At 33.3% G+C, this 25,552-nt stretch overlaps 3 protein-coding genes and 1 long non-coding RNA gene across 5 annotated transcripts; 2 read left to right on the plus strand and 2 right to left on the minus strand.

Annotated features, from left to right (window-relative positions):
* Positions 1-5,622: 5,622 nt before the first annotated feature.
* Positions 5,623-7,947, minus strand: LOC123201317 (40S ribosomal protein S4-3-like). Of its 2 annotated transcripts, XM_044616767.1 has the most exons (5): positions 7,803-7,947; positions 7,045-7,122; positions 6,734-6,914; positions 6,482-6,579; positions 5,623-6,287 (listed from the first exon to the last, which is right to left on the minus strand). In XM_044616767.1, exons 1-5 carry the CDS (start codon positions 7,803-7,805, stop codon positions 5,859-5,861), a joined length of 789 nt encoding a protein of 262 aa, XP_044472702.1. In that variant the 5' UTR covers positions 7,806-7,947; the 3' UTR covers positions 5,623-5,858. The 2 variants fall into 2 exon arrangements, with proteins under 2 accessions (XP_044472702.1, XP_044472701.1); XM_044616766.1 differs by lacking the exon at positions 7,803-7,947 and having other exon boundaries at positions 7,045-7,128.
* A 719-nt stretch (positions 7,948-8,666) lies between these two features.
* LOC123201585 lies at positions 8,667-9,906 on the minus strand. The gene is made up of 2 exons (XR_006498857.1): positions 9,310-9,906; positions 8,667-9,227 (listed from the first exon to the last, which is right to left on the minus strand). It is a non-coding gene; the product is annotated as an uncharacterized LOC123201585 (long non-coding RNA).
* Positions 9,907-12,919: 3,013 nt separating this feature from the next.
* LOC123201824 (gamma-interferon-responsive lysosomal thiol protein-like) lies at positions 12,920-15,131 on the plus strand. The gene is made up of 5 exons (XM_044617389.1): positions 12,920-13,236; positions 14,187-14,255; positions 14,416-14,556; positions 14,636-14,728; positions 14,800-15,131. The coding sequence occupies exons 1-5, from the start codon at positions 12,946-12,948 to the stop codon at positions 14,983-14,985; spliced, it is 780 nt and encodes a 259-aa protein (XP_044473324.1). The 5' UTR covers positions 12,920-12,945; the 3' UTR covers positions 14,986-15,131.
* Positions 15,132-17,716: 2,585 nt separating this feature from the next.
* LOC123202460 (gamma-interferon-responsive lysosomal thiol protein-like) lies at positions 17,717-24,480 on the plus strand. The gene is made up of 4 exons (XM_044618414.1): positions 17,717-18,164; positions 18,460-18,612; positions 18,741-18,919; positions 24,277-24,480. The coding sequence occupies exons 1-3, from the start codon at positions 17,736-17,738 to the stop codon at positions 18,828-18,830; spliced, it is 672 nt and encodes a 223-aa protein (XP_044474349.1). The 5' UTR covers positions 17,717-17,735; the 3' UTR covers positions 18,831-18,919; positions 24,277-24,480.
* Positions 24,481-25,552: the final 1,072 nt, after the last annotated feature.

Below are 25,552 nucleotides of genomic sequence, written 5' to 3' on the forward strand. Positions count from 1 at the left end.
GTCCTTCTAAGCCCATAAAAGTGTTTTTGGAGGTTATAGGGTTAGTGGGTCGGGATGAATCCTGTCAATTCTAGTTAGAGAAAAAATGAAAGGTTGAAAATAATTGAGGATAACATAATTGGGTGGATAGAGTACGCCTATTTTGGTTCTAGTTAGCATAGGATGTTGATTTGAAAAATTGGATGGGGTTAAGGCAATTTGATTTGGTGGCTCAAATGGTTCTTCTGTGGTTTTAGGTATGTTATTGGCAGAAGGCTAAGCTTGCACCTCTACTAATGGGTTAATACTATGTGATTGTAATTAGGTGTTTGGTCAATAGAACAATATAGGTGAATGTTGGATTGAGAAGGAATACTAGTAAAAGGTGAGTCAAATGTAAGTAATGAGTGGCTAGTAGGCACTGTGGGAGTAGAATCAAGTACAGATCAAGATGTATGATGATTATGCAAATTGTCAGAACTACGTACTCCAAATAGTGCATTTGGATAGGATAAATGGACATCAATAGAATTAGACACAAAACCAGAAGAAAAAGATTGAGATAATGACCTAGGAATTTGCCAACTTCTCATATTAGGGTTAGAAAATGTGTTAGGCTTGATCGATGTTTTATTAGAAAAGGATAAAACTGAATTTTTAAATGTGGGATCATAAATGAATGGAAACTTAGTTTCAAGAAATTTTGTAACAAGAACGACATACACTTTACCATGGAGTCTAAGTATTTATATCATTTATAGATTAGACTATACCCAAGAAAGACACATTTAGTAAAGTGTTGTGAGAAATTTTGTGTATGATAAGGCCTGAGAAATGGATAAACAATACAACCAAACACTCTTAACCTAAAGTAGCTAGGATATTGGTTGAATAACTTATGGAAAGGTGTGTTAAACTCAAGAACAGAAAAAGACAACCTACTAATAAGAAAAACAAAGGTTTAAGAGGCATACCACCAAAACTGCAATGAAAGACCTATTTGTGCCACTAGAGTCAGACCAGTCTTTACAATGTGCCGATGTTTCTTTTCTGGCTTGCTATTTTTCTAGTATACATAGGGACATAGGTACCTAAACATGATTCCAAGATTGTTAAGTACAGGTAACGGACTTTTATATTCACCCTTTAATCTGTTTAAAGAGTTTTGATTTTAGTTTCAAACTACCTTTGAACTAATTTGCAAAAATTTTCAAAGACTAACTTGATGACTTAATATCACTTTGTGAACAACTATTAGTACATTGACATTATTAGATGAATTTAAAACAAGAGATTGACTTTTAGCAAATTTATTAGCAGGAGAGCTTGTATAGTATTAGGTTGAAGACATTGATTTGACTCTAAAGTTGATTTAAGAAGTTAAGAATGTAAAAATATTGAGTTGATATTGTCCATCCCTAAGATGTCCTTCCAGTAATGTTGCTTGACTACATATGTCCTTAATAATACATTTATCAGCATAAAATTCAACCATAACATTATTATCTTTAGTAATTCTAGAAAAGGTCAGTAAATTTTTAGTTATATGAGGCACACAGAGAGCATGCTTACTATGTAAAGCTTTGGAATGAAAAAGGTTAGAGATTAGGACATGGCTAACATAAGTGATGTTTAGAGACTTACCATTGCTAACCTAAAGTTGATCATTCCCTTTATAGTTGGTTGTGACAGTAAGTTTAGCAGCATCAAGAGTAACATGATCAATTACACATGAATCCATGTACCAAGAATGATCTTGAACAATGGTAGCAGTGGCTATCTAAGAGATTAAGTAGGTTATACAGTGTGATGGGTAAAATAGGCTTGAGGTGGACTTGCTATCTTGTTTGAAGGTATGGTATGTGTAAAGGGATAGTTAGGTTGTGGTAAATGGGTTGGTGAACTAGGGATATTTTGTTGATAAGGATGACATGTTGTAGGTACTCTAGAATAATTTGAGCCTCTATGATAAAAGTTAGACTAAGGTTAAAGAGTATTAGTCGGTTGTCTTAGGTCTGAAACAAATGGTAAGGTGTTGAAAGGGCCAATGTAGAATTATGGTATAATGGTTGGCTTATTGTAATAAGTATTAAACCTGTAATAGCATTGCATAACTATATGCCCTGTTTTGCTACAGACTTAACAAATAACTCTCTCTTTTTCTAGTAAATTTGTCTCTACCTCTACCTATATTGGATACATGAGGGTAACTGTATTAGATAAGGTTGAGCTTTAGGTTGATAAGATGATCTAGGGTGTCCTTGAGGAGCAAATGTAAGGGTTCATTGTAGTATTGTCCATAGGTTGGATGATCTACAACTTGATTCATATGTTCATTAGAAGAATTAACAAAGGATTGAGACTTAACCAAACTAGCTATGTTGGTTGACCCACTGTGAAAATTCATTGTGATGACAAAATTTAAAACATTGTTGGTCTTATCAAGTCTTATTTCATGCTCCTAAACTATGTACAAAGCATCATGTAAACTGAGATTTTCTACACTTTGACTTTATCCTAATGATTAAACTAGCAACAACTAAATCATATTCATGCCCTAGACCATTTAGAATGCGATTGATAAGCTTTATGTCACTTATATAATGACCCCATGATTCTAGTGTCTCAACAAAGCCTTTCATCTTTAAGGCATAATTGTCAATATTGAGATTTTCGTTCATGGTTGTTTGTACTAGATACTGAGGAATTCTTTCTCCAAAAGATTCCTTTTTCAAAGACTAATTGACATTTAGAAATCATAAGAAAAATATCTTTTAATATTGAACCAAGAACCAACAAACCAACATCTTATCAATCTTTTTCCATGTTGTATACTTAAGGTTGGTGATTTTTACCATTACAGCTAAAGAGCTAGCATCTCTTGATCTCTCGTGAACAAATGGAGCAAGTTACGCCAAAAGTATGATTAAATGTTTCTCTAAATCATGATTAGCAACAGTTAAGAGTGCTTGAAACTTCCAGAATGAATAGTTGGATCTTGTTAACTTTGGCAAAGTGATTTGCAGGTTGGATGAAGAGATCAATAGATTAGGGATCATTTTCTAAAAATTAGGGTTTATAGGATTAGTTGATGTATCGACTATTCATTCAGGAAAAAATGAGGAATCAAAGGTTGGAACTTAAGTATTAGCCATCATTAACGTTTGTTAGATGACTCTAATACCATGAACGAAGATTGAGATCACTGAATCAAGAAACAAAGAAAAACGTTTAAGAAAATGTTAAGCAACAAGGAGAGAAAATACACAATGATTAGATTGTATTACTTCAATCGACTTAAATTAAACTAACTTTGGTTGAGCTACATATACATTTATCAGTGCATTGCAAGCCACGTGTTATACATGGCATTTTACATTTTTGCCCTTTAACTTTTACAACTATACCAATACTAAAGACCCTATTTTGGAGATTTTGTTTTGGTAAGGAGAAAGTGTGGGTATATAAGGGTGAAGATAAGTGTGAGATAATGTGTCAACCCTTAAAGCTGCCCAATATCACTTAATGGATCCCTTCTTCATTGGAAAGCAAAAATCACAAAATTTAAGTTGGCTTGAAACAAATTCTCCAAAAGGAAAGTATCTCTCTATTTTCCTTTTGGTATTGCAGGAATTTTGTAGACAAGAAGAATGAATTAATGTCGACATCACTTGTATATCCTTATATTCTCGACACAATTTCATATCCTTGTGAAGACTTAGAAGCACATCTTTGTTACTTGTGATTTGTCTTTTGTTCTTCTACATAAATCCTAAGGTAACATTCAGAAGCATGTGTTTTGCCAAAAAGAGAAATGATTATTCGAAGCAATGTCAGCTTCTCCACTTATTCATCTTATTCACATAACTTATCCACTCAATTTCTATTCTCTTATCATCTACGCAAAATTTGGATTCTAGCGTTTTTCAACCTTTAGTTTTAATGCAAAGACTCTTATGTACTTTCAAAATGGTTCTAAGATCTATATAAATCATGGACTTGTTGAAGTTTCTAACTTAGAACCATTTCTTTTCTATATGAATGAAGCACCTTTATTCAATTAACTAGTGTTTACAAGATCATAGTTATCATGCTCAAATGGGTTAAACGTTCAAGTTAAGCAAAAATACATTTAAGCAGAAATATTTGTTCAAATCAAGAAAATCACAATTGATTCTATCTATTTCACTCAAAAACAATACAACTAGAAAGCTTCAATCTCATATTCATGTTATCTTAATTTTTATTGCAAAAACAAATAAATTTAATGTTAATAGAAGAAAGATTAACAATATACTAACTTTTTCCCCTTTTTAGCAAGAAAAATCCATAGGTTCAATAAGAAAATTCAACGAAAAATTGGATATATGCAACGAGTTGTGTATGCTAAGACAAGTTTATATGAGATAATCGTGTGTAATTATAATCTATTGGTCATGCTCGTATAGCCATGAAGAATTGGTCATTTACCATAAGCCCCTCAAATTAAGATAATTTTATTGATTACTTGCTTTTGTTTTTTTAGAGAACAAGGATGGATTTATCCTTGCAAAATAGTAATTTTATTAATTGATCGCTTTTTTTTTTTTAAAGAGAACAATGATGGATTTATCCTTTGCAAAATGGTGAAACATTCACACCAATTTAATGAAATATCAAAACATGAAGAATGATTTGTTTAGATAAATTTCTTTTTTTTTTTAATGACTATCCTTATTTGAACAATTACTATATCAGATAAATTAAATGTGTAATTTTAATATAACTTCGTTGAGTCTTGAACTCAAACCTCTTTATTTGAAAATTTCAAGTACTTTTGGTAGTTATTAGTAATTTTGAAGAAATGGACAATGAGTTGGAAAAATATTTTTAATGTGTCTCGTCTCAGATAGCCCTCTAGGCAAAGATTATAAATTCTACTGTATTTAAAGAAAGTGGAAATGGGTCACTGGTCGAACGGTTGGTTGGTTTCTCTTTGACTGGCCTCCAATTTGTGTCTTTCAATATATTATAGTCAAACGGTTGGTTGACTAGAATAGAGTTACATGGCACATGAAAAAATAAAATTTGGTTAGAGCTTAGAGCTTAGAGCTCACTCATGGCATTGTATTCTTTTAAGATCGCTTTCTGAGCTTAATTAATCTTCTGGTGCTGCAAGTAGCAACCGAAAAGAGCCTGTGCGGTGCAACTCGAACTCCTCATTCCATCTCAACTCAAATTTGAACTTAAGTAGATCAATTTGAATCTATTCCTATTGTATAAATTTTAATGTAGGTATGAAGTAGGAACTTACTAGAAAGCTCATTTGTTAACACGCTTCTACTTCGATTTAGGCCGTAATGTATATGATAAATTGATAAATCATCAAGGGCATATGACCTTAGGTTAGGAGAGCAATACTGCTGAGTAAAGATATTCTAGGTTTTGTATCCAAACAAGAGTGAAGCTGCTTTGGTAAACCTTGCAAATTAATATTAAGATGATTTATACCCAATAAAAACACGATGAGGCGACACTAAATCAGGGGTATAAAGAACACATTCTCCCATTTGCACATTAAACAAAGGATTTCAACCCCTGTACACCTAAAATTTGGACCTAAAACAACATATATTTCCAACCCACAAACAGAAGAAAAGAGGATTACTCAAAAATCATTACCAAAAATGATTTAAAAGATTCATACAAGTACTTTGATGAAACATTAAGTCATTTAACACCAAACAGTAATTAATGCAAAGGAAGAACAGTTCAAAATTGTACTGATAAATAAAAAAAAAAAGATCCATTTTTAACTTCATTCCTACCTTGACTAAAGAAAACAGTAGCAGCCAGCACTCATCAAATGGTATCTAAAGCAGAAAATTGTATCATAGAACTTATGCAGCAGCTTGAGCAGCCTGTCTCTTCCTAGCCTCCTCAATGATAGACAACTTGATACCCTTGCCCTTTGGAAGTGATACCCATGGTTTTGTTCCCTTACCAATGGTAAACACATTGCCAAGACGAGTTGCAAACTCATGGCCAGTGGCATCTTGAATATGGATGGTCTCAAAGCTGCCCTTATGCTTCTCCCTGTTCTTGATTACTCCAACACGACCTCTATTCCTTCCTCCAGTAACCATGACAACATTACCAACATCAAATTTGATAAAGTCTGTGATCTTTTGGGTCTCTAGGTCGAGCTTGATGGTGTCATTAGCCTTGATGAGTGGATCCGGGTAGCGGATGGTACGTCCATCATAGGTGTTCAGGTATGGAATACCTTTCTGTCCAAACTGAACAGATCTGACTTTGCAAAGCTTGAACTGCAATAACACAAAGAACACAGGAATTGCATGAGAAACTCAAGTTAACATTCAACTTGTACTACACTACAAAAATCATGCAGAGAGAAAAAAGTATAATGAATAATAGGTATATGCTATCATTCAAAATATGTTGTATAAAATAAAAATGGAACATTAGTGAAGCAAAAATAATACAGATGTTATAAACTTACTTTTGCTTCATCATCCCTAAGAGAGTGTAGACGGAAGCGACCCTTGGTGTCATAAAGGAGTCGGAAGTTCTCATTTGTCTTGGGAATAGACACAACATCTGTTAAAGATTGAGAGATACAGGAAGTTAAATTCTTAGTAATTTTAACAAACAAACCCAACCAAGAAAAGTCCATGCAAATACTAGAAACTACACTTTTACCCTGTAACTAAATAATATGTATCTTTAAGCTACAAAGATGAAGTGCACATACCCATGAATCCAGCAGGGTAGGTCTTATCTGTCCTAACTTTTCCATCAACAAGAACATGACGTTGCATGAGGATAGCAATAACTTCACGGTATGTCAAAGCATACTTCAATCTGTTTCGCAGGATGAGGATCAATGGTAAGCATTCCCTGGACTTGTGCGGTCCAGATGATGGCTTGGGTGCCTGGAAAACAGACAATTATGAAGACTCAACAAAAGTAGACACATCAAGCAACACAAAAGAATTTATGAAAAGAAAACCATTAAGAGAACCAGTACAGAAAAAAGCAAATGAATGAAGATGAGAAACATACGAATGCACCGCCAAGCTTGTCAAGCATCCAATGCTTGGGGGCATTGAGCCTCTTCAAGTGTTTCTTCAATCCTCTAGCCTGCATAAAAAATACAAGAGTTTCAGCACCAAAAAACAATATTATAGAAAAATCAGACACCCTCCTCCATAATAATCAAGTAAACAATAACAAACTGTCAATAAATAACAACCAAAAACAGTCAGAAGGCCGCATCAGAATGTCCAAGTCAGTTTTAAATATTTCAGTTCACGTTCTCACAAATACTATGAGTAGATCACCACAAGAACGATGAAGCATTCTAATGGTAACACCCCACCTCTCGAAACTGAACCTTGGAAAAAACATAACAGCTTCCATGCAAACATTAGGCTAGATCCCACCATCAAAATGTCCATACTTTTCAACTAAACCTATCCAACACTCTCCAGGACAGTAATTGTTGCAAGGAATCGATGCAATTTTTCCTTAAACAAATCATGTCAAATGCTCCACAGATAATAAGCTTCTCTAAGACCCCTGAAAACATACAGAATTTAAGCAGCCACTCTAAACCCATATATCTAATAGCTAATCTAATAGAACCAACATACAAACGTCTTTCAGTTCTAAGAATTAATAAACATCAAACATTAACACTCATAGGTTTCTCAAACAAGTGAAATACACAAAAGCGTATCGTATATTGAAGTACCCAACAGAAGATAAGAACACAGAAAAGAAAGCATCAAAAGTGAGAGACAGTGTAGGTCCAGACTAACCATTTTCTGGGAAAGTTGAAGCTGAGGCCTCGCTGCTGCGGCTGGTTCTCTGGCTCTGTTAGAGGTTTTTAGAAGGTGATCGAACCCTAGTTTATCTATTTATAACACATTGGGTACTTTAGGGTTTTTATCGTTCTATCATATTAATCATGTCGGGTAGGGCTGTAATCTAGGCTTTAAATGGGTCAGTGATAAATATTCTGGGCCGGCCCATGATCCTCTTGCTTCCTTTTTAAATTTACGTAGGATTCCTGGTGGCCTAAATAATGTTGGTCTGAAATTTATAAGATATAATAATGAGTATTTTAATGATATATTATAATATAATTAAATTTTATTTTATTTTTAATTATAAATTATTTAAAGATATAATAATATATTATTATAAATATATAAATTTATATTTAGAGTGTTACTCCATAAATTTTAACAGAAGATTACCTTCTAAAATATTTGGGACCAATTTTTTTCATAGAAGACTAAATTATGGAGTTGCATTACTTTTCAAACTAAACCGATCACTCCTGTAAGGGTTAAATTCGATCCAAACCGAACCTAAACAAAATTTAACTTACGATTAATGAGTTAAAACTTAAATTCCATTTGAAAAAAAATTATTTTGAATTTAATGAGAATAATACATAGCTTTCATAGATTGATATAGATGGAACGTGATATTAAAACGTTAGAAATAATATTTTAAATAATTCATTGACATTTTTTCCGGTAGAGTTAGAACATTTGGTTTAATAGGGTTTATCTGTTACTATCAAAGTTATTAAATGTCAAAGAGTGTTTAAGAACTCGGATCAAATTAATTGGTTCAATCAAAGCCAATGAATCTTGTAAAAAATACGCATGACATACTATTAAACCAAACCATATTTCTGATTGATTGAATATATTTTTAATACTTTTTTAAACCTTTCACTAATCCAATTGGAACAGATTTAGACCGGTCCCTTGAATGGGTCGAATCCCTATCCCGGTTTGAAAACACACCCCTTACATTTAAATGAATAATAACCCAATGACAAGTGTAGATAGAAAAACTAAAATTCTTTCAACCCAAAATTAACTTGTGTCCAAACTGAACATAAGCAGTACTGGATTTCATCCGGAACAAAGCCCAATTTGAAATCAATTCTAATCCAAAAGAAATTGGTTTGAAATCAATTCGAGATCGGCTAAGCTGGTGGAATTGAATACAACCCTTATACCCAAGCTCAATTAGCAGCACTGAAAACAATGTTGATCACTGAATCAAATCAAGACACATACAGAAGAAGACCGCAAGTTTCAGAAGTCTTGCCAACTACATCAATCAAGAATCCTGAACTAATCGGTTCTGATTCTTCTAATCGAGGATGATTGAATGTAATAGAATGATGGCTTCATCAGTTGTTGGTGCCAGTGCCACATCCTCTGTTCATATAAACATGAAAAAAACAATTAGAAAAAAAATTGAACTGAACGATGTTAGGAGACTGATTGTGTTATATTTTACCTGGAAGCGATGTTGGTAAATGAGAGACAATGTTATCAATGATGCTTGCTCCACCATCCTCTTCTGTCTTCTGTTTTTCATGCTGAGTTTTTTCTACAATTTTTACAGTCTCTTCTTCATTGTTCTTCTCGTTTTGACGTTTTTCTTCATCAGTTTCATTTGGGAGGTGAAAGAAATTTGATAGAACATTCTTGATGAGCCCTCCACTACTAGGACTACTTTCAATATGTTCCTCTGCTCCATACCCTTCATTTCCATTGATATTGACTGGTTGAGTACCTTCTCCTGCTTTCGGGCTCAAAGGAGAGACCAGATTAGAAAGAAGGTGGTTTAACAGCCAACTCCTTTCTCTTCACCTTTGCCTTCATCCACTGCTGCTTTCTGCTCATTATCATCTTCCTTTTTGTGGTTGTCAGCCTGTTCAGCTTCTTCAATCTCAGCTATAATTGAACTGGGATTTTCTGGATGCAACAAGTTCTCACCTCCTATAACAATATCTTCCATCTTTTTACGGGATTTTCTTTAGTTGGAAGCGTAGAATTATTTACGTTAGCCAGGGCCGTGGGATAAGCGTCTAAATTCAAAGGTCGGTTTAATGGGAAGCTATAGGTTTACTACACGTACTTCATAGTTTCTTGTCTTTAAAGTAAGATCTGCCATTGCAGGCAGGACACATGTCACACCGTGGTCCTGGACTGTAATCTCGAGACAATGTCGGTGGAAAAGAAAAACGTTTCTCTGTGAATAATCCTATCCGTTTTGTTTCTCAAGAATCCATTGTTTTCATAAAAGTTGAGGAGCTGCTTTTACTTCTTAGCTCTCCTGTATTTTCTAATATGATGCTTGGTCTAGTGAATCAAAAAATTATTTCACTGGGCTTTGAGAGGTGCCAACGCCATATCAAATTAAAATCTGCAAAGAAGATTATGTAAGTTATTAATAATTTCCTTAAAACGGAAATAATTAAATATTAAATTATAATTTATATAAATTATGATTATATTTATGATATTAAATTATTAATAATATAATCATAATTACATTAAAAAGAAACAATTAAACATTAAACTATTATACTCATAATATAAGTCATTATTATATGAATAAAAAAAACAATTAATTATGTTTATAATATAAACTAATTATGTCTATAATAAAAGTCATTTTTATATTCGTAAAAAAATAATTATCATGTTCATAAATCTTAAACTTTATGTTTTCACATTAAATAAAGATAGAAAAATATTTTTTGATTCTATCGTATTTTATAACGTATTAATTATAAAGAGAATTCATGAAGAAATATAGAAGATGTTAATTTCTTTCACTTAACTTTTTAACTTAACGATAAATAAAAACAACTTAATATTTTTTTTATATATAAGTTGTTACTATTAATGTACAGTAAAATCAGTATGTGTGTTGTGAAAAAATATGTGTTAAGGGATAGAGAGAGGACCAACTTCTATTTATAAATTAATTGTGACTTTCCATCAAAAGTAACATATTTTTATTAGTAAAAATTGTTTCTTTTCATTATAAAAAATCATTTACTTTCATCATAAAGAGTCAATTTTTTTTATCATACGAAATCACATTTTTATATTAGTCAATAAAATTTTGGTATCGAAAATATTATATTAATTTATTTTATCAAATAAATACTATTATACTTGAGAAAATAAAATCTTAATATTATACTAGGCACAAAAATTCTTGCAGATTAATACAATTTCTATGTCAAAATTTCAGCTGATAGATACTTACGCGTGTCTTGCATATTACATATTTGCAGTTTTGCAAGCAGGTGCATTCTGTTACTATCACAAATCTCCTTGAAAAATTGCATCATTCAGAATTCAAGTCATCTCTCTACAATACTGGCAAAATAAAGGACTGCTGATTACAGTGTTCCGATTGGCTTGTTTTGCGATGGAATGTAGAAACAGATTTGGCTAGAATTGCATTCTTGATAGTTGATTCATATTCAGAGTCTAGCTCTTCCTATAAATCATTATTATGTTTTCTCCTGCAATGTGAAGCCTGATAATTTTACGAATATTATAGCTTGATTCATTGAGTTTTGGGTTCTACGAAAATATTGTAGAATTATATATTCTTGCTCCATTAGGCTCCTTAAGATTTCCAGATGGGCCATATCATCGCGGCCCTGCTGCCTAATGTATGTTGCTAATGATCTATTGTTGTACAATGGTTATCTAAATTCTGCAGCGGGTTACCCAAATCAGAGAGTATGAATTTGGAAAAGTAAAACTTTTCAAGGAACCTGTGGCGTTGTATGATAGGCATTTCTGAATACGTTTAAGTAAATGTAGCAATTAGACCCTATCCATTTGTTAGTCTAATCATACATAACAAGTTCAACATGTGGACTGGAGCAATCTTCTGTTGTGCAAACACAAATTGTTGTGAAAATGTAACCAATAAATACATGTGCCAAACAATCAACTAAATTTTTTATATAAAAGTTGTATTAATTATATGTAAAGAGAGAGAGTAAAAATTAAGAAGTAAGACACAAAGAACGACTAAATCTTTTCATGTTATAATCTTCTTAATTCATAATAAAAATTTTCTATATCATATATGCATGATTCATTCCATAATGGGTTTTCAAATAAACATTTGTGTTCCTATGCTGGGCAGCAGTATATATTTGCTGGCTGCTTTCACATTATCAGGACATGTGCTGTGAATGAATGGTTAAGACTTTCTCTCCCACCTAAGTATAGACTTTTTGATCTTGTTGAAATATTCACACTACCTGTAGAACAGCTGGTCCATTTATTCAGCGTGTTGTTGAGCAGTTAAATGCAGTTTAAAAGAAATCTAATGCGCTACACCATGTCATGATGCACCCAATTCAGGGAGAATCCAAATTATGATCTGACCAAAATCAATTACAGGGATAGGGTGCAGTACCAGTTCAATTGCAGCGCAATTATCTGCACAAAATCATCTTCTTTAATAAAGAAATTTACATAGTACCTAATTTGACCACTATAGTGTGAATTGTAATTGGTCTAGGGCTCTATACGGATCAAACTAAGTATGAATATGAGATGATTTAAATTCAGTTTAAATCTTAAATGAATAGTTCAACCAAAAGTTTGAACTCATTTAAGTTAATCAAAAATGTCATTGAAGATCGTTATTAAGATAAATAGTATTGTCGATAGAATAAAGATGTTATCAAAAGAGGATTTGAAAAAAGTTATTGAATTAAAACTTCAACTTAAATTCGATTCAAATCAAACTAACTTGAATCCAGCCCTACTTTCTACTTTTATATGAGCTGTCATAGACAGAAACTATAAGGAACAGCTCATCGCTAAGATCACAGAAACACACGAAATAATTGAGAAGAGACTTGGAATGCACTAAAGCCATCATTTACCACAAACCTCATTTTGTGGACAAGAAACTGTTTTAATTAGCGTATGAAAATTATTCAAGATATTATCAGAGACAAGCTTGGCATGATGGTAGTCACTGTCAATCAATGTGGAAAGGGCATTGTTGTCATATTACAATATTCACAGTACAGGCCAGTGAATACTTTCCCCAGCCATATATTCATTTACTTGTACGCGTAATGTTGACTGCTCTTTGTCAATGCTTTCGAATATGGCTTTTTGCAAATTAATCTTCACAGGCACCGTCACTTGGCTCTTCTTCTTGTTCATATCTCCATCTCATGCTGCTTCTTCTGGCTCTAACATTGGCTATCCTGAAAAAGTTAATCTCTCTCTTTATTATGAAACCTTGAACCCAAATTGTTCAAATTTCATAGTTCAGAAGCTGACAACTGTATTTGCCAATGATCTCATCTCCATAATCAATCTCAGGCTTGTCCCCTGGGGTAATGCTTTCATCGACAATTCTAGCAAGAAAATTGTTTGTAAGGTCACAATTACATCTTCAACCCGTTTACTTGGATTCAATTTATATTTTGCATGTTTCAAGGCATTTTCAACCGGCAGAATTGTTGCAACTTCAGTTTAATCTCCGAAAAGTTAGGAGGAATACAGTTTGATCGTGCTTGTGATAGCTCCCAAAGCTGACAGAACAGAAAACTGCAATTAGATTTTTGAAACTTTATGATTAACATTGTCTCCTCCAGTTTCTTTTTCCTTCTTATTTTTCTTTGTACTTCTGTTTGCTCAAAAAATCTGGTAACTTTCAGTTGATGATCTTCATTTTAGCATGGAGATTCTAACTCGAGGCTTCAGAGCTCTCTCACCCTTATACAATAACACTTAGTCTTTTTCCAACAGATGTTCGGCAACCTAACAATTTTTGCTCACACTTCAGATCATTGGTTTGACAATCATCACAACCGACCATATGAAGGTGCATCGGGGCTACTGGTTGGACCTTCATTGGTCTCTTGGGTGGACTTGTTGCAACCAAGTTCTAATACCATTGACAAGTGCTATTTGGTCTTTTCCACTCAAAAACCTCAAAGTGATGTTTTTCCTTACATTTATACAATAATACATAGCACTTCTGCCAACCGATGTGAGACATCCCATCAAAACATTAGTCAAACAATTTCTTCCTCAAGGAATGGACTAGAAAATATGTTTCATTTTATAATTATTATGTTTATTCACCATGGACCCACTATTTCTTTTCCCATTCTCCAATTTTTACAATTTTTACCTTTCCCTTGTTTTTATTGTGAAAGGTAATGTATGTCACTGTTTTAATGGTTGCGGTCCATTGAACTTCCTCATGAACTGACATAAATATGCATGATGATAATGACCACGGCATGCCGCAATTATCGATGTAAGTTTTGCAATCTGTTTGTTTTCAACATTATGACTTGTATCTTTAACCAAATTTTGCAGCATGGCCCCGAAGAATGCATGTTGAATACAGTTGAAGCTTGTGCCATCAATGTGTGGAATGATAATTTGGTAGAACCAGATTTCTTCTTTTATAATTTCCTTGAATACTGGAATAGGATAATTAGCTAAGTTACTACAGTAATGTTTATGGATAAGTGGCTGGCTGAAGCTCAGAGCTGGCAGACATTATTAATTTCCATTTGATCAATCTCAGCTTTTGATATTGCAGAACAAATATTATGGTTTTATCTACTGCATTGAATTTTTAGCCATTGAGGGAAGGCACAAGGACTGGAGTACTTGTTTCGAAAATTTTGGATTGACTCCAAAACCTATCTTGGATTGCTATAATGGTGGAAATGGAACAGAGGTCAGTAATAAAAATACTTCCTGATTTATAATATTCTGTTTTATAGAATTGGTCTAATGTTGAATTGATTGACGAACAGTTTTCACTTCAATATGCAAATGAGACTGCTCATCTGATTCCACCAGGTGCATTTGTGCCATGGCTGGTGGTAAACAATCAACCAATTAGAGAGGTAATTTTCTGATATTTGCTTCTTTCTCCCCCTCAATAACAACAACAACAACAACAAAATTTCTGATGCAGGACTATGGAAATTTTACAAGCTATGTATGCAATGCTTACAAAGGCAGTGTTGTACCCAATGCCTGCAAAAACCCTTTACCTGGGACCAATTTAGCCAAGGAGGCAAGTCCAGCAAAGACAATGTCAAGGTTCAAACACGCTTTGCAGGAACACCAGATACGAAAATTGAAAGGCCAGTTTGTATAGTAAGATTATCAGAAGGAATATTTAATAAAATGATGTAAGCTTGTAAAGGGTAAGCTTTGTTGTTATCTTGATCTGACATATTAATCTTAAATGAAAATGATGTCCATTTGGGAATATTGAAAACAAGCTTTCTACTTTGGTATCAACAGGTCCCAGTAGCCTAAAGCATTTTGTGCAACAGTAGTATAATGGCCCTACATAAATGACTTCTGAAAGAAAAATCAAGGACAGGAATATGAATATTTTATCAATTCAGCTATACAAACAAAATCCCAAATGCTCCCTTCAGTACATTTTAAAACCTTATTGAAAGATAGGTGTATCGCATGATTAAGACTGTTCAAGCTTTCTGAATGTTCTTATCAGACTGCAGCGAATTTATTTGTTATGAAAAAAAAAAATTAGTCCATTTGATCCCGGATAAAATAAAATAAAAAATATAGTTCATGATACTAAGGATATACCCCGAGAAAAAGACTCAAAACCAAAGATAAAAAAGCATGCAGCTCCGGCAAATGTCAAATAGGAGATCTCAAACTTAAACCTCTAAGTTAAAAATCTTAGACTAATCTAAATTACAAATATCTGCAACAATATCTCGTCAGAAACTGCAATGCTGATGAATAAATAATTACTTTGTGTGAGTTTGTGTGGGAATTTAGCTTGTTAAACTCAGTTGCCAATTCAGAAATCAACTTTTACTCGTAGTGGGTGCCAAAAATGGATGAGATCATTGAGAAACTGTGAACTGAGGTCTCATTTATTGTACTGTTTCCTGAAAGTTTATAAATTAGGCTAGTTCTGATCTTACTGCTCAGGTAATTTATTGTCAAAACAGCTCATTTTTCTGCTAAGGGTGGTTGGATGATACTTAAACAATGTTGTTTAAGCTTATTCCAAGTGTGGATTATTCAGCATGACAAGACAGCTTTAATTTTTTTCTTAAAAAAGGAGAAAGATCCTTTTTCTTCAAATGGCATTGTCCATGAGCTTCACATCATCATTAATAGTAATATCCATACATATTGTCTTCTGAATCAGTGATGTTAAGTCAGGCTTTACTCAAATAGTCTAACAATTAGATGTTGGAGAGCTCATCACGCTATGCAGCCCTGGTGTCAATGCAGGATGCTTGTATACTAGCTCCTTGTTAACTCTAGTCGAAATGATATAAATTTTGAGAGAATCACAACTCAAAAACTACTTTTTGCGGTTGAAAAAACTAAAATCATATAAACTTTACACTGTAAATCCACAGTTTTGGTTGCAAAATCATGTGATGAACTTGGATAATGACAATTTTAGAGAAATAATTACTTTAATTTATATTAATGTTGGTTGAATTCACTTGAAGTACAATAAATGTTTTGCCAACTGTGAGATTTCACATCTATAAGTAACTGCAGAGTTGCTTTGCTTAGTACCTTCTCTATGTAATTCTTCTTTTTAGCATAGTCTATGAAATGTTTAGCACTAAATGTGATGTGCACTTGTAATATAAAACCACAGGTGCTTGCAGTTGAACCACGTTAAACGAAAGTAATTAATGGCCTGCAGACTCACCTGCTCCTCCACAGCATTCGTTACTTTGTACAAAAATGGCAATTGATTCCATTAACTGATCAGTCATAGTGAAGGCTGGTAGCAGAAGATGAGATGGATGGTCCTCTTGTTACTTTCAGTAGGTTGCACACTGCTGACGCCTCGATTTACATCTCTTTTACTACAATAAGCAGTTGAGATTTTATGAAAAAGAACCCTTAAATTGAAAATTCAAATAATACTGTCATCAAGGTGGAGTCGCTTTCAGGCTCATGGGCGACCTAAACATAGAATTGACATGTGTAATTGTGAAAGTTTATACCAGAACAAATTCGGGTGGACGTGAGTGTAATAATTTGAAAAGACATCGTAAAGAAAGTAAACGTAATACTATCAAATCTTAATATTAGAAGTATCTTCTAAGCCTTATAAATCATAATTGTTAAATCACAAGAAACTTTATTAAAACCAATTGTACATATAATATCAAACTGTCCGAATCTTCACTGAGCCTTCTCTATTCTATGAGTTTTATAATTTCTAAAACCATTAAAAAAATTTCTAATTTTTTATAATATTTAATTAGTAAACCTCCACAAAAATTTTAGAACATAAATTAACTCAATTTAATTTTCAAAAAGTTTAACCAAGGCATAATATCAGACAGCCCACAATTTTGGTTTCAACTATGTACAGACACAGTTTTATCCTTAATACTTTTATAATACAATCAAAACCTAAATCTTCAATAAATGAAATCACAATTCCTAAAATTTAACGTATTTAATTAAAAAAATCATGAAAAGTTCTTAAACTTAGTCAAATTCCAAGACTCTTATTGAATTAATGCAACCTTTCTACCTCCTTTCTTTCAATTGTAGAAAATTTTAGTATTTTTGTTGGGACAGAAACTCTTGGTCTTGGACTTAATAAAAATTTCAGTGTATAAATTCTTTCTTAGGTTTGAGATTTAGTGGGATAAGAATTACTTCAATTTAAATTCACTTAATATGTCTTTACGTTAATTTGGTCTTTGTTTCCTGTTTTCGTGGCTTTCTGAAAGAAAAATATCTGTTCATTAATCAAAGAGACATCAATAATCCTCCACATCACATTCATTAGAAAATATGGATAACACAGCTCAAAGTGAAGGCTGCTATAAATACCCCCGACCCATGAGAAGTTGAATGTGAATATCTGTCTCGAATATGGCTGCTCGTGTGCTATTCTCCTTTGTTTTCATTTCTCTGCTGTTTACTTATTTTCCTTCACCTTGTTCTTGTTTGAAATATGCTGATTCTATGGTTGTTGCTGGAACCAAACAAGTTGAGAAAGTCAATTTAGCTCTGTACTATGAGGCCTTATGTCCAGGGTCTCGTGAATTTATATTAAAATATCTAGTGGATGTCTTTGATTTGGGTCTCATTGACATTGTCAATCTCAAGCTAGTCCCCTGGGGCAATGCTAAGCTCACACAACCAAATGATACTATTGTTTCCCAGGTCACATTTACACATCTTCATCCTCCTCATTTGATTTTACTTATAATTGCTCCTCTTTCATTATGCTCTGTAGGTGAAGATGAATGTTATTTCAACACTATACAAGCCTGTGCCATTGAAGCCTTGCCTGACCCAGTAAGACAGGCTTTTTCTCTCTCCAGAATTCTCAAAAATATGTTACACTATTGGATTGTCCCACATCGGTTGGGAAATGGGCTAGATTTTAGCGTATGAGTGTTGAAGGCCTCACCACTTGATACTTTTGTCGTGTAGCCCAACTTACACTGCCAGTTCACTGGCTGCAGCCATAGTCTCCAATTTTTTTTTTTTTTTTCATTTTTATACATTGTTATTATGACAAAGCTACAGGAATTTACATAAAGTAAATGTACATTTTGCATGCTCTTATGCTTCTGTAAATCTGCTGCAGACGAAACATTTCAAGTTCATTCACTGCGTAATAAAGAAGACTTCAAATGGACCCATTCATGGTAAGGAAGAAATCTGGAGATCTTGTTGTCAAGGACAGAAGGAAGTTGAACAGCACATTCAGAATTGCTATGAAAGTGGGCATGGAAAAGAGGTTTGCTCCATTTTTATATGTCCAAAACGTTTTCCATGCACCATAATTTATGCTTTTTCATAAATATACGTTACTTTTTCTATCCCCATGATGGACTTATTCTGATGTTGAATTCAAATAATATGCAGCTTGAACTTAAATACCATGATGAAACTCCAGATCATGATTATGTACCGTGGGTGATCATTAATGACAAACACATTGAAGTAATTTTCTAACCTCTCTATCTTTCTCTCTTTCCCTCATTCAACTTTTCATTCACTTTCTCATTATCTATAACTTTGTAGGCGAGGATCTTCAGAATTTGGTGTGTTAATTTGAATTAGGTTTGTTATGAATGTTTTTACAAGATTAGTGAGATTAGCAAACAGTCAAATAAGATAAACAGCACAAGAAATCAACAAGAGAAAAATAAGGACACAAGAAATACTTGGTTCAGGTTTCGATTTGAAACCCTACATCCAAGGCAGAGACAAGACCCTTAGTCGAATCCATTATAGAACATAAGCGATTACAGCTTACACAATACCCTCCGATTTACACCACATATGACTCTAACACACCGTGAAACAATGCCTCCTACAAAGCCTTCTTCAAAACTCAAGACACTTACGCAATCGGAGAAAACCAGAAGATTTCTCCCTAACTCAACTAAAATCAAAGAACAATAACAGAACCCTAATCGCAAAAGAGCAGAGCAGAGCAAAGGGAGCCGACTTAATCCTTTTAGGTCAAGCGCTCAACCTTAATATACTTAGGGTTACATTTCAGCGTAAAGACTAAATTGCCCTTTAGCTTCAAATTACATTACAGACCATAACAAACTCTATAATGACTAAATTCTCCTTAACACCTTTAAGCCACATTCTTCATAGCTCCACCTTGGTTTAAACTGGAGTAGAAGTGTATTCCACTAGGAGACCTTCTCTGCAATTTTTCTGTCACAATTTTGACAGATTTTCAAGAAGTTTAAAGCTTCCTTGAACTTGCTCACAGGAATAACTTTAGTTAGTATATCTACTAGATTCACACTAGTCATGATCTTTTCAATCAATACTTGCTTGTTGGACAACATATCTCTGATGAAATGGAGCCTCACATCAATATGCTTAGTCTTCTCATGATATGCACTGTTTTTAGAAAGATGAATGACACTTTGTGAATCACTGTAAATCACAGGAATATCTGAACTCAGACTTAGTTCAGATGTAATTCCCTTTAGCCACATAACCTCTTTCACAACTTCTGTCAAGGCAATATATTCTGCTTCAGTGGTGGATAATGCCACAATGGACTGCAAGTTGCATTTCCAGCTCACAATATTCCTACCATAGGTAAAAATATAACCAGTTAGAGATCTTCTTTTATCCAGATCAGCTGCAAAGTCTGAATCACAAAATCCTTTAACAAGTAAACTGTTAGTAGAATCAGATGTGAACATTAACCCAAGGTTTGCAGTACCTTTGAGATATTTCATTAGCCATTTTACAGCATACCAATGTTCTTTACAAGGATTGCTCATAAATCTACTTATTAAACTAATAGCATAAGCAATATTAGGTCGTGAACCAATCATTGCATACATCAAACTACCTACTGTATTTGAATAAGGTATTTTATTCATAAATTCAGATTCAATAGCAGATAGATTGACAGTAAATTTTAATCTAAAATGAGCACCCATAGGAACACTAACAGATTTAGATTCAGACATGTTATATAAGTTCAATACCTTCTTAATATATCCTACTTGTGACAAAAACAAAGATCTCTTACTTCTATCTCTTTCAATATCCATATTTAATATTCTTTTTACTGACCCTAAGTCTTTCATAACAAATTCAGTTTTCAGCATTTGTTTTAGATTTATCAAAGCAGACATATCTTTGGAAGCTAGAAGCATATCATCAACATACAAAAGCAAGTAAACATAATATCCAGTATCAAATTTTAAATAATACACACAATGATCATAATTGCATCTCAAAAAACCAATAGACAAAACAAACTCATCAAACCTCTTGTACTATTGTCTAGGAGACTGCTTTAGCCCATACAGAGATTTGTGAAGCAAACAGACTTTGTTTTCAACTCCAGGTTCTACAAAGCCCTCAGGTTGCTCTATAAGAATCTGTTCTTCCAGATTTTCATGCAAGAATGTTGTTGTGACATCCATCTGTTCCAGTTCCATATCAAATAACACAACAGCTGATAGTATGAGTCTCATTGAGGTATGCTTCACTATAGGGCAAAAAACTTCATGGTAATCTATCCCTTCTCTTTGTGAGAAGCCTTTTGCCACCACCCTTGCTTTAAATCTTGGTTGTTCTACTCCTAGTATACCTGGTTTCCTTTTAAATACCCACTTGCATCCAATTACCTTTTCCTTCACTGGTTTATCAACAAGTGACCAGGTTTTATTCCTTTTCAGAGATTCTATTTCAATTTTCATTGCTTTTAACCAATCTGAGCTATATTTACTTTCACAGGCTTATGTGTAATTCAGGGGTTCACTCATCTCAATCAAGTCTCCTATTTGGAAAGCATAAGAGATAAGATCAGCTTGAGCATATCTTGAAGGTGGTCTTATTTCTCTCCTTGGTCTATCTCTAGCTAGTTGATAATTAGATAAACTCTGTTTTTCTAGGCTATGAGGACACTCAACTTGACTCTGTGGTGAGGGTTGCTGATTCAAGTCTGTGATTTCATACTTTGAAATATGAATTGTATCCAAACCCAAATCAGGTCCCCTACCAGACTCTAAAAACTGAGTTGTAGACTCAAAACCACTTTGGTGACCTGATACAAGTGTCTCCACCTCAAACTGGACCTATCCAGATTTTCCTTCTGAAGAGAAAAGATCTTTGTAAAATTTTAATTCATTAAAAGTAACATTCCTGCTAACAACACACTTATGCTCTTCTAATAGCCATAGTTTATAACCCTTAATGTCTATGGGATAACCTAAGAAAACAGCCTTTAAAGCTCTTGGGTTCAGTTTACCTTGACTAACATGCATATAGGCAAGGCATCTAAAAGGTTTCAAGTGATGTAAAGAAGGTGGTCTGTTTGACCATATTTCAATTGGGGTTTTAAAGCCTACAGCAGATAATGGTGACCTATTTATCAAATAGCAGACAGTTGCTATAGCTTCAGCCCAAAACTTCTTGCTTAGACTAGAATCAGCTAGAATACATCTAACCTTATTTAGGATGGTCCTATTCATTCTCTCAGCCAAACCATTTTGCTGTAGTGTCTCACTACATGTTCTATGCCTAAGTATTTCATGTTTCTTACAAAAATCAGAAAAATGTTTGTTGCAATATTCAAGGCTATTGTCAGTTCTGAGCACTTTAATTTTCTTATTAGTTTGGTTATCAACTAGATTTTTCCAGTCTTTAAAGCACTCAAAAGCCTCAACTTTATGTTTTAGGAAATAAACCCATACTCTCCTAGAGTAGTCATCAATGAGTGTCATAAAATAGTGTGAATGAGATAATGAATCAAGAACATGAGGGAAACCCCACAAATCAGAATGCACATACTCAAGTATACCATTGGATCTACATGTGGTAGTAGAAAACTTTAATTCATGAGATTTTCCAAGCACACAGTTTCACAAAACTTTAAATCAGAAAGCTTGTTTTGATCAATAAGCTTTTGTTTACACAATTCATTCAAGTCTGCCATACTAATATGCCCAAGTCTTTTATGCCATAAGATTGTTTCATCCAAATTATCATGAGCAGAGTGCATGTTATCAGACACCACACTACCTTCTAATATGTATAACCCATTTGATAGTTTTCCTTTCATTACAACTAAAGCACCTTTCATGATTTTTAAAACACCTTTTTCAGATTTATAGGAAAAACCATTTAAATCAAGTGAACCAAGAGAAATCAAATTTCTTCTTAACTTAGGCACTAACCTAACGTTTTCAAGAGTTTTTATAGAACCATCAAACATTTTAGACTTGACATTACCAATAGCAATCACATCACAGGAATCATCATTACCCATCAAAACTTTCCTCCATTTATGTATTTTAAATCAGGAAGTCATTCTTTCCTAGGAGTCATATGAAAAGTACAACCAGACTCCATTACCCACTCTTTATCTAACCCTACTTCAGAAAGAACTAAAACTTCTGCACTTTCATACCCCTCAAGAAAATTTGCTAGTTTTAGGTTTTCAGATTTATTAGAATGAGCCTTCTTTTTCTCTGGACAAGTTCTTTTAAAGTGGTCTTCTTTATGACATAACCAACAAGTTTTCTTTAATCTAGATTTTGATCTAGATGACTTCTTATTAGTTGAGTTATTCCTTTTTTCTTGTCTGCCCCTAATCTGAAAACCTTCCCCAATGGATTTCCTCTCAAATTTTATTTCTAAATCTTTAGACCTTAGGGCCCCTAAAACTTCATCCAGTGACAAAGAGTCTCTCTCATATTTTATGGCAGCTTTAACATCCTTAAAAGATTCAGGTAAAGCATTCAAAATTATTATTGTCTGATTTTCATCTTATATTTTTTCATCAATACTATTCAGATCAATAACAATTCTATGAAAATCATCAAGATTATCATCTAAAGACTTAATGGGGTCCATTTTAAATCCAAACAACTGTTCTTTCAAATATATTTTATTTATCAGTGATTTAGTCATATATAGGGATTCTAATTTTAACCATATTTTTGAAGTAGTATCAACATCATCAATTTTTTGCAACACAATATCAGACAGATGCAAAATTAATAAACTGTAAGTTGTTTCCATTACCTCAGTTATTTCAGCATCAGTCATACCTTTCGAGAAATTAGATGGTTTTCCCAATACTTTTGCACACTTCTGATGAACCAGCACCGCATACATCTTCTTTTTCCACATGTTGAAATCGCCCTTACCATCAAACTTCTCGACATCGATTCTGGTTGGACCCATTATTCTCTGCTGACAATTTTCTTTGTAATCTTTTGGCAAACAGCAAGATTAGTAATACTAGAGAATATATATAATGGCAAAGATTTAAAAGAAACCATCAGAAATCGATCAATCAAAACATTCAAAACATGAAACCCTAACTGGCTCTAATACCACTTGTTAATTTGAATTAGGTTTGTTATGAATGTTTTTACAAGATTAGAAAGATTAGCAAACAATCAAATAAGATAAACAACACAAGAAATCAACAAGAGAAAAATAAGGACACAAGAAATACTTGGTTTAGGTTTTGATTTGAAACCCTATATCCAAGGTAGAGACAAGTCTCTTAGTCGAATCCACTATAGAATATAAGCGATTACAGCTTACACAATACCCTCCAATTTACACCACACACGACTCTAACACACCGTGAAACAATGCCTCCTACCAAGCCTTCTTCAAGACTCAAGACACTTACACAATCAGAGAAAACCAGAAGATTTCTCCTTGGCTCAACTAAAATCAAAGAACAAGAACAAAACCCTAATCGCAAAAGAGCAAAGTAGAGCAAAAGGAGCCGACTTAATCCTTTTAAGTCAAGTGCTCAACCTTAATATACTTAAGGTTACATTTCAGCGTAAAGACTAAATTGCCCTTTAGCTTCAAATTACATTACAGACCATAACAAACTCTATAATGACTAAATTCTCCTTAACACCTTTAAGCCACATTCTTCATGGTGGTTTATATATGTAAAGCTTATAAAGGCAGTCAAGTTCCAGAGGTCTGCAAAGCACTGCCACCAGCCGTGGCCAAAGCTACTGAAAAAGTAATTTCAAGCACTCATGTCTGCTACGCATACTGACAAAGCATGACATTTCTAAGCTATGACTCTTCTCCTGGGATAAAGTTAACCTTGACTGGTTCATCACTATTAGCATATAATTAAGGGAAATTGAAATTTTTATCCTTATTTTAATCCGTGTATACATATATGTCACTCATTCTAAAGCTTAAACAAATATACCACAAGAGTAATCTACTTCCCAAAATACCTCTTTTTAATCTTTCATACAGAGATTTTCTCTCTCTTTTTCTCTGTAACTTTTTCTCTCTTTTTTCTCATCTTTCAAGTAATAAAGGAGTCATACAGAGAGATCCTCTCTCTTTGGAATTGTACTGTAAAAAATAGAATAAATGCTTTAAAAACAAAAGAAGGAAGGAAAAAACTGAAAAGGGAAATGGATTTTCGATCAAGAATTCTTCAAAGTAAGGATATAAAAAAAATAGCAACCCATCAAAACGCAACCACATCCACTTTATACCTTGGAAAAAATGACGATCGAAGAAGATCATTTAGTACGATTTAACTGAAAAAAATAAAAGATTGGCATTTAACTGAAAAAAAAAATTGAAAAATAAAAAAAAAGTAAAAATGTTGATGCCAACCCTTTTTAATTATATATTATAATTAAATGGTTGACACCAACCATTTTTTTACTATTATTAATAATTTTTTGGACATAAAATATATTATATTATATTTTCACCAATCTTAGAATTTCTACAAATAACCATAAAATATATTATATTATATCAACATGGAGTTCAACATTTTCATAATTTGGACATGAAATTCAATTACTAGGACTAACTTTCAAACCATTCTTGGCTTGAGATTTGTACGATTTAAAATAGGGCATTTTGATAATCAAACGCTCTCCATATTTATAGGGATTCGATCTCCATCAATCAGATTGAGAAAAGACATTTTTCTATCTCTAACAATATTAAAAGTAACTTTATCTAAGATAAAGTTATTATAATGCTTGCAATAGCCTACATGTCTCGCACTTCGTTGATTTGGGAAAATAGAGAGAGATGTTGACTTTCTTATATTCATTACAATTCTGCGTTATTCAGCAAGTTGTAATTCATCCACACATTGCCAATAATTCTTGAATTTCTTATCTCGAACAAGATCAAAAATTATTGAAGTCCAATAATCTGGTAAT

Source organism: Mangifera indica, chromosome 18 (genome assembly GCF_011075055.1).
Source record: "Mangifera indica cultivar Alphonso chromosome 18, CATAS_Mindica_2.1, whole genome shotgun sequence".
Classification (NCBI taxonomy): domain Eukaryota; kingdom Viridiplantae; phylum Streptophyta; class Magnoliopsida; order Sapindales; family Anacardiaceae; genus Mangifera; species Mangifera indica.

Coding starts and splice junctions, on each gene's coding strand:
- LOC123201317 (XM_044616766.1), bottom strand. CDS start 7,128: ATGCAGGCTAGAGGATTGAAGAAACACTTGAAGAGGCTCAATGCCCCC. Junction 6,915..7,044: donor ACAAGCTTGGCGGTGCATTC/GTATGTTTCTCA, acceptor TCTGTTTTCCAG/GCACCCAAGCCATCATCTGG. Junction 6,580..6,733: donor CTACCCTGCTGGATTCATGG/GTATGTGCACTT, acceptor AATCTTTAACAG/ATGTTGTGTCTATTCCCAAG.
- LOC123201824 (XM_044617389.1), top strand. CDS start 12,946: ATGCTTTCGAATATGGCTTTTTGCAAATTAATCTTCACAGGCACCGTC. Junction 14,256..14,415: donor ATGTGTGGAATGATAATTTG/GTAGAACCAGAT, acceptor TTGATATTGCAG/AACAAATATTATGGTTTTAT. Junction 14,729..14,799: donor ACAATCAACCAATTAGAGAG/GTAATTTTCTGA, acceptor TTTCTGATGCAG/GACTATGGAAATTTTACAAG.
- LOC123202460 (XM_044618414.1), top strand. CDS start 17,736: ATGGCTGCTCGTGTGCTATTCTCCTTTGTTTTCATTTCTCTGCTGTTT. Junction 18,165..18,459: donor TTGAAGCCTTGCCTGACCCA/GTAAGACAGGCT, acceptor AATCTGCTGCAG/ACGAAACATTTCAAGTTCAT. Junction 18,613..18,740: donor AAAGTGGGCATGGAAAAGAG/GTTTGCTCCATT, acceptor AATAATATGCAG/CTTGAACTTAAATACCATGA.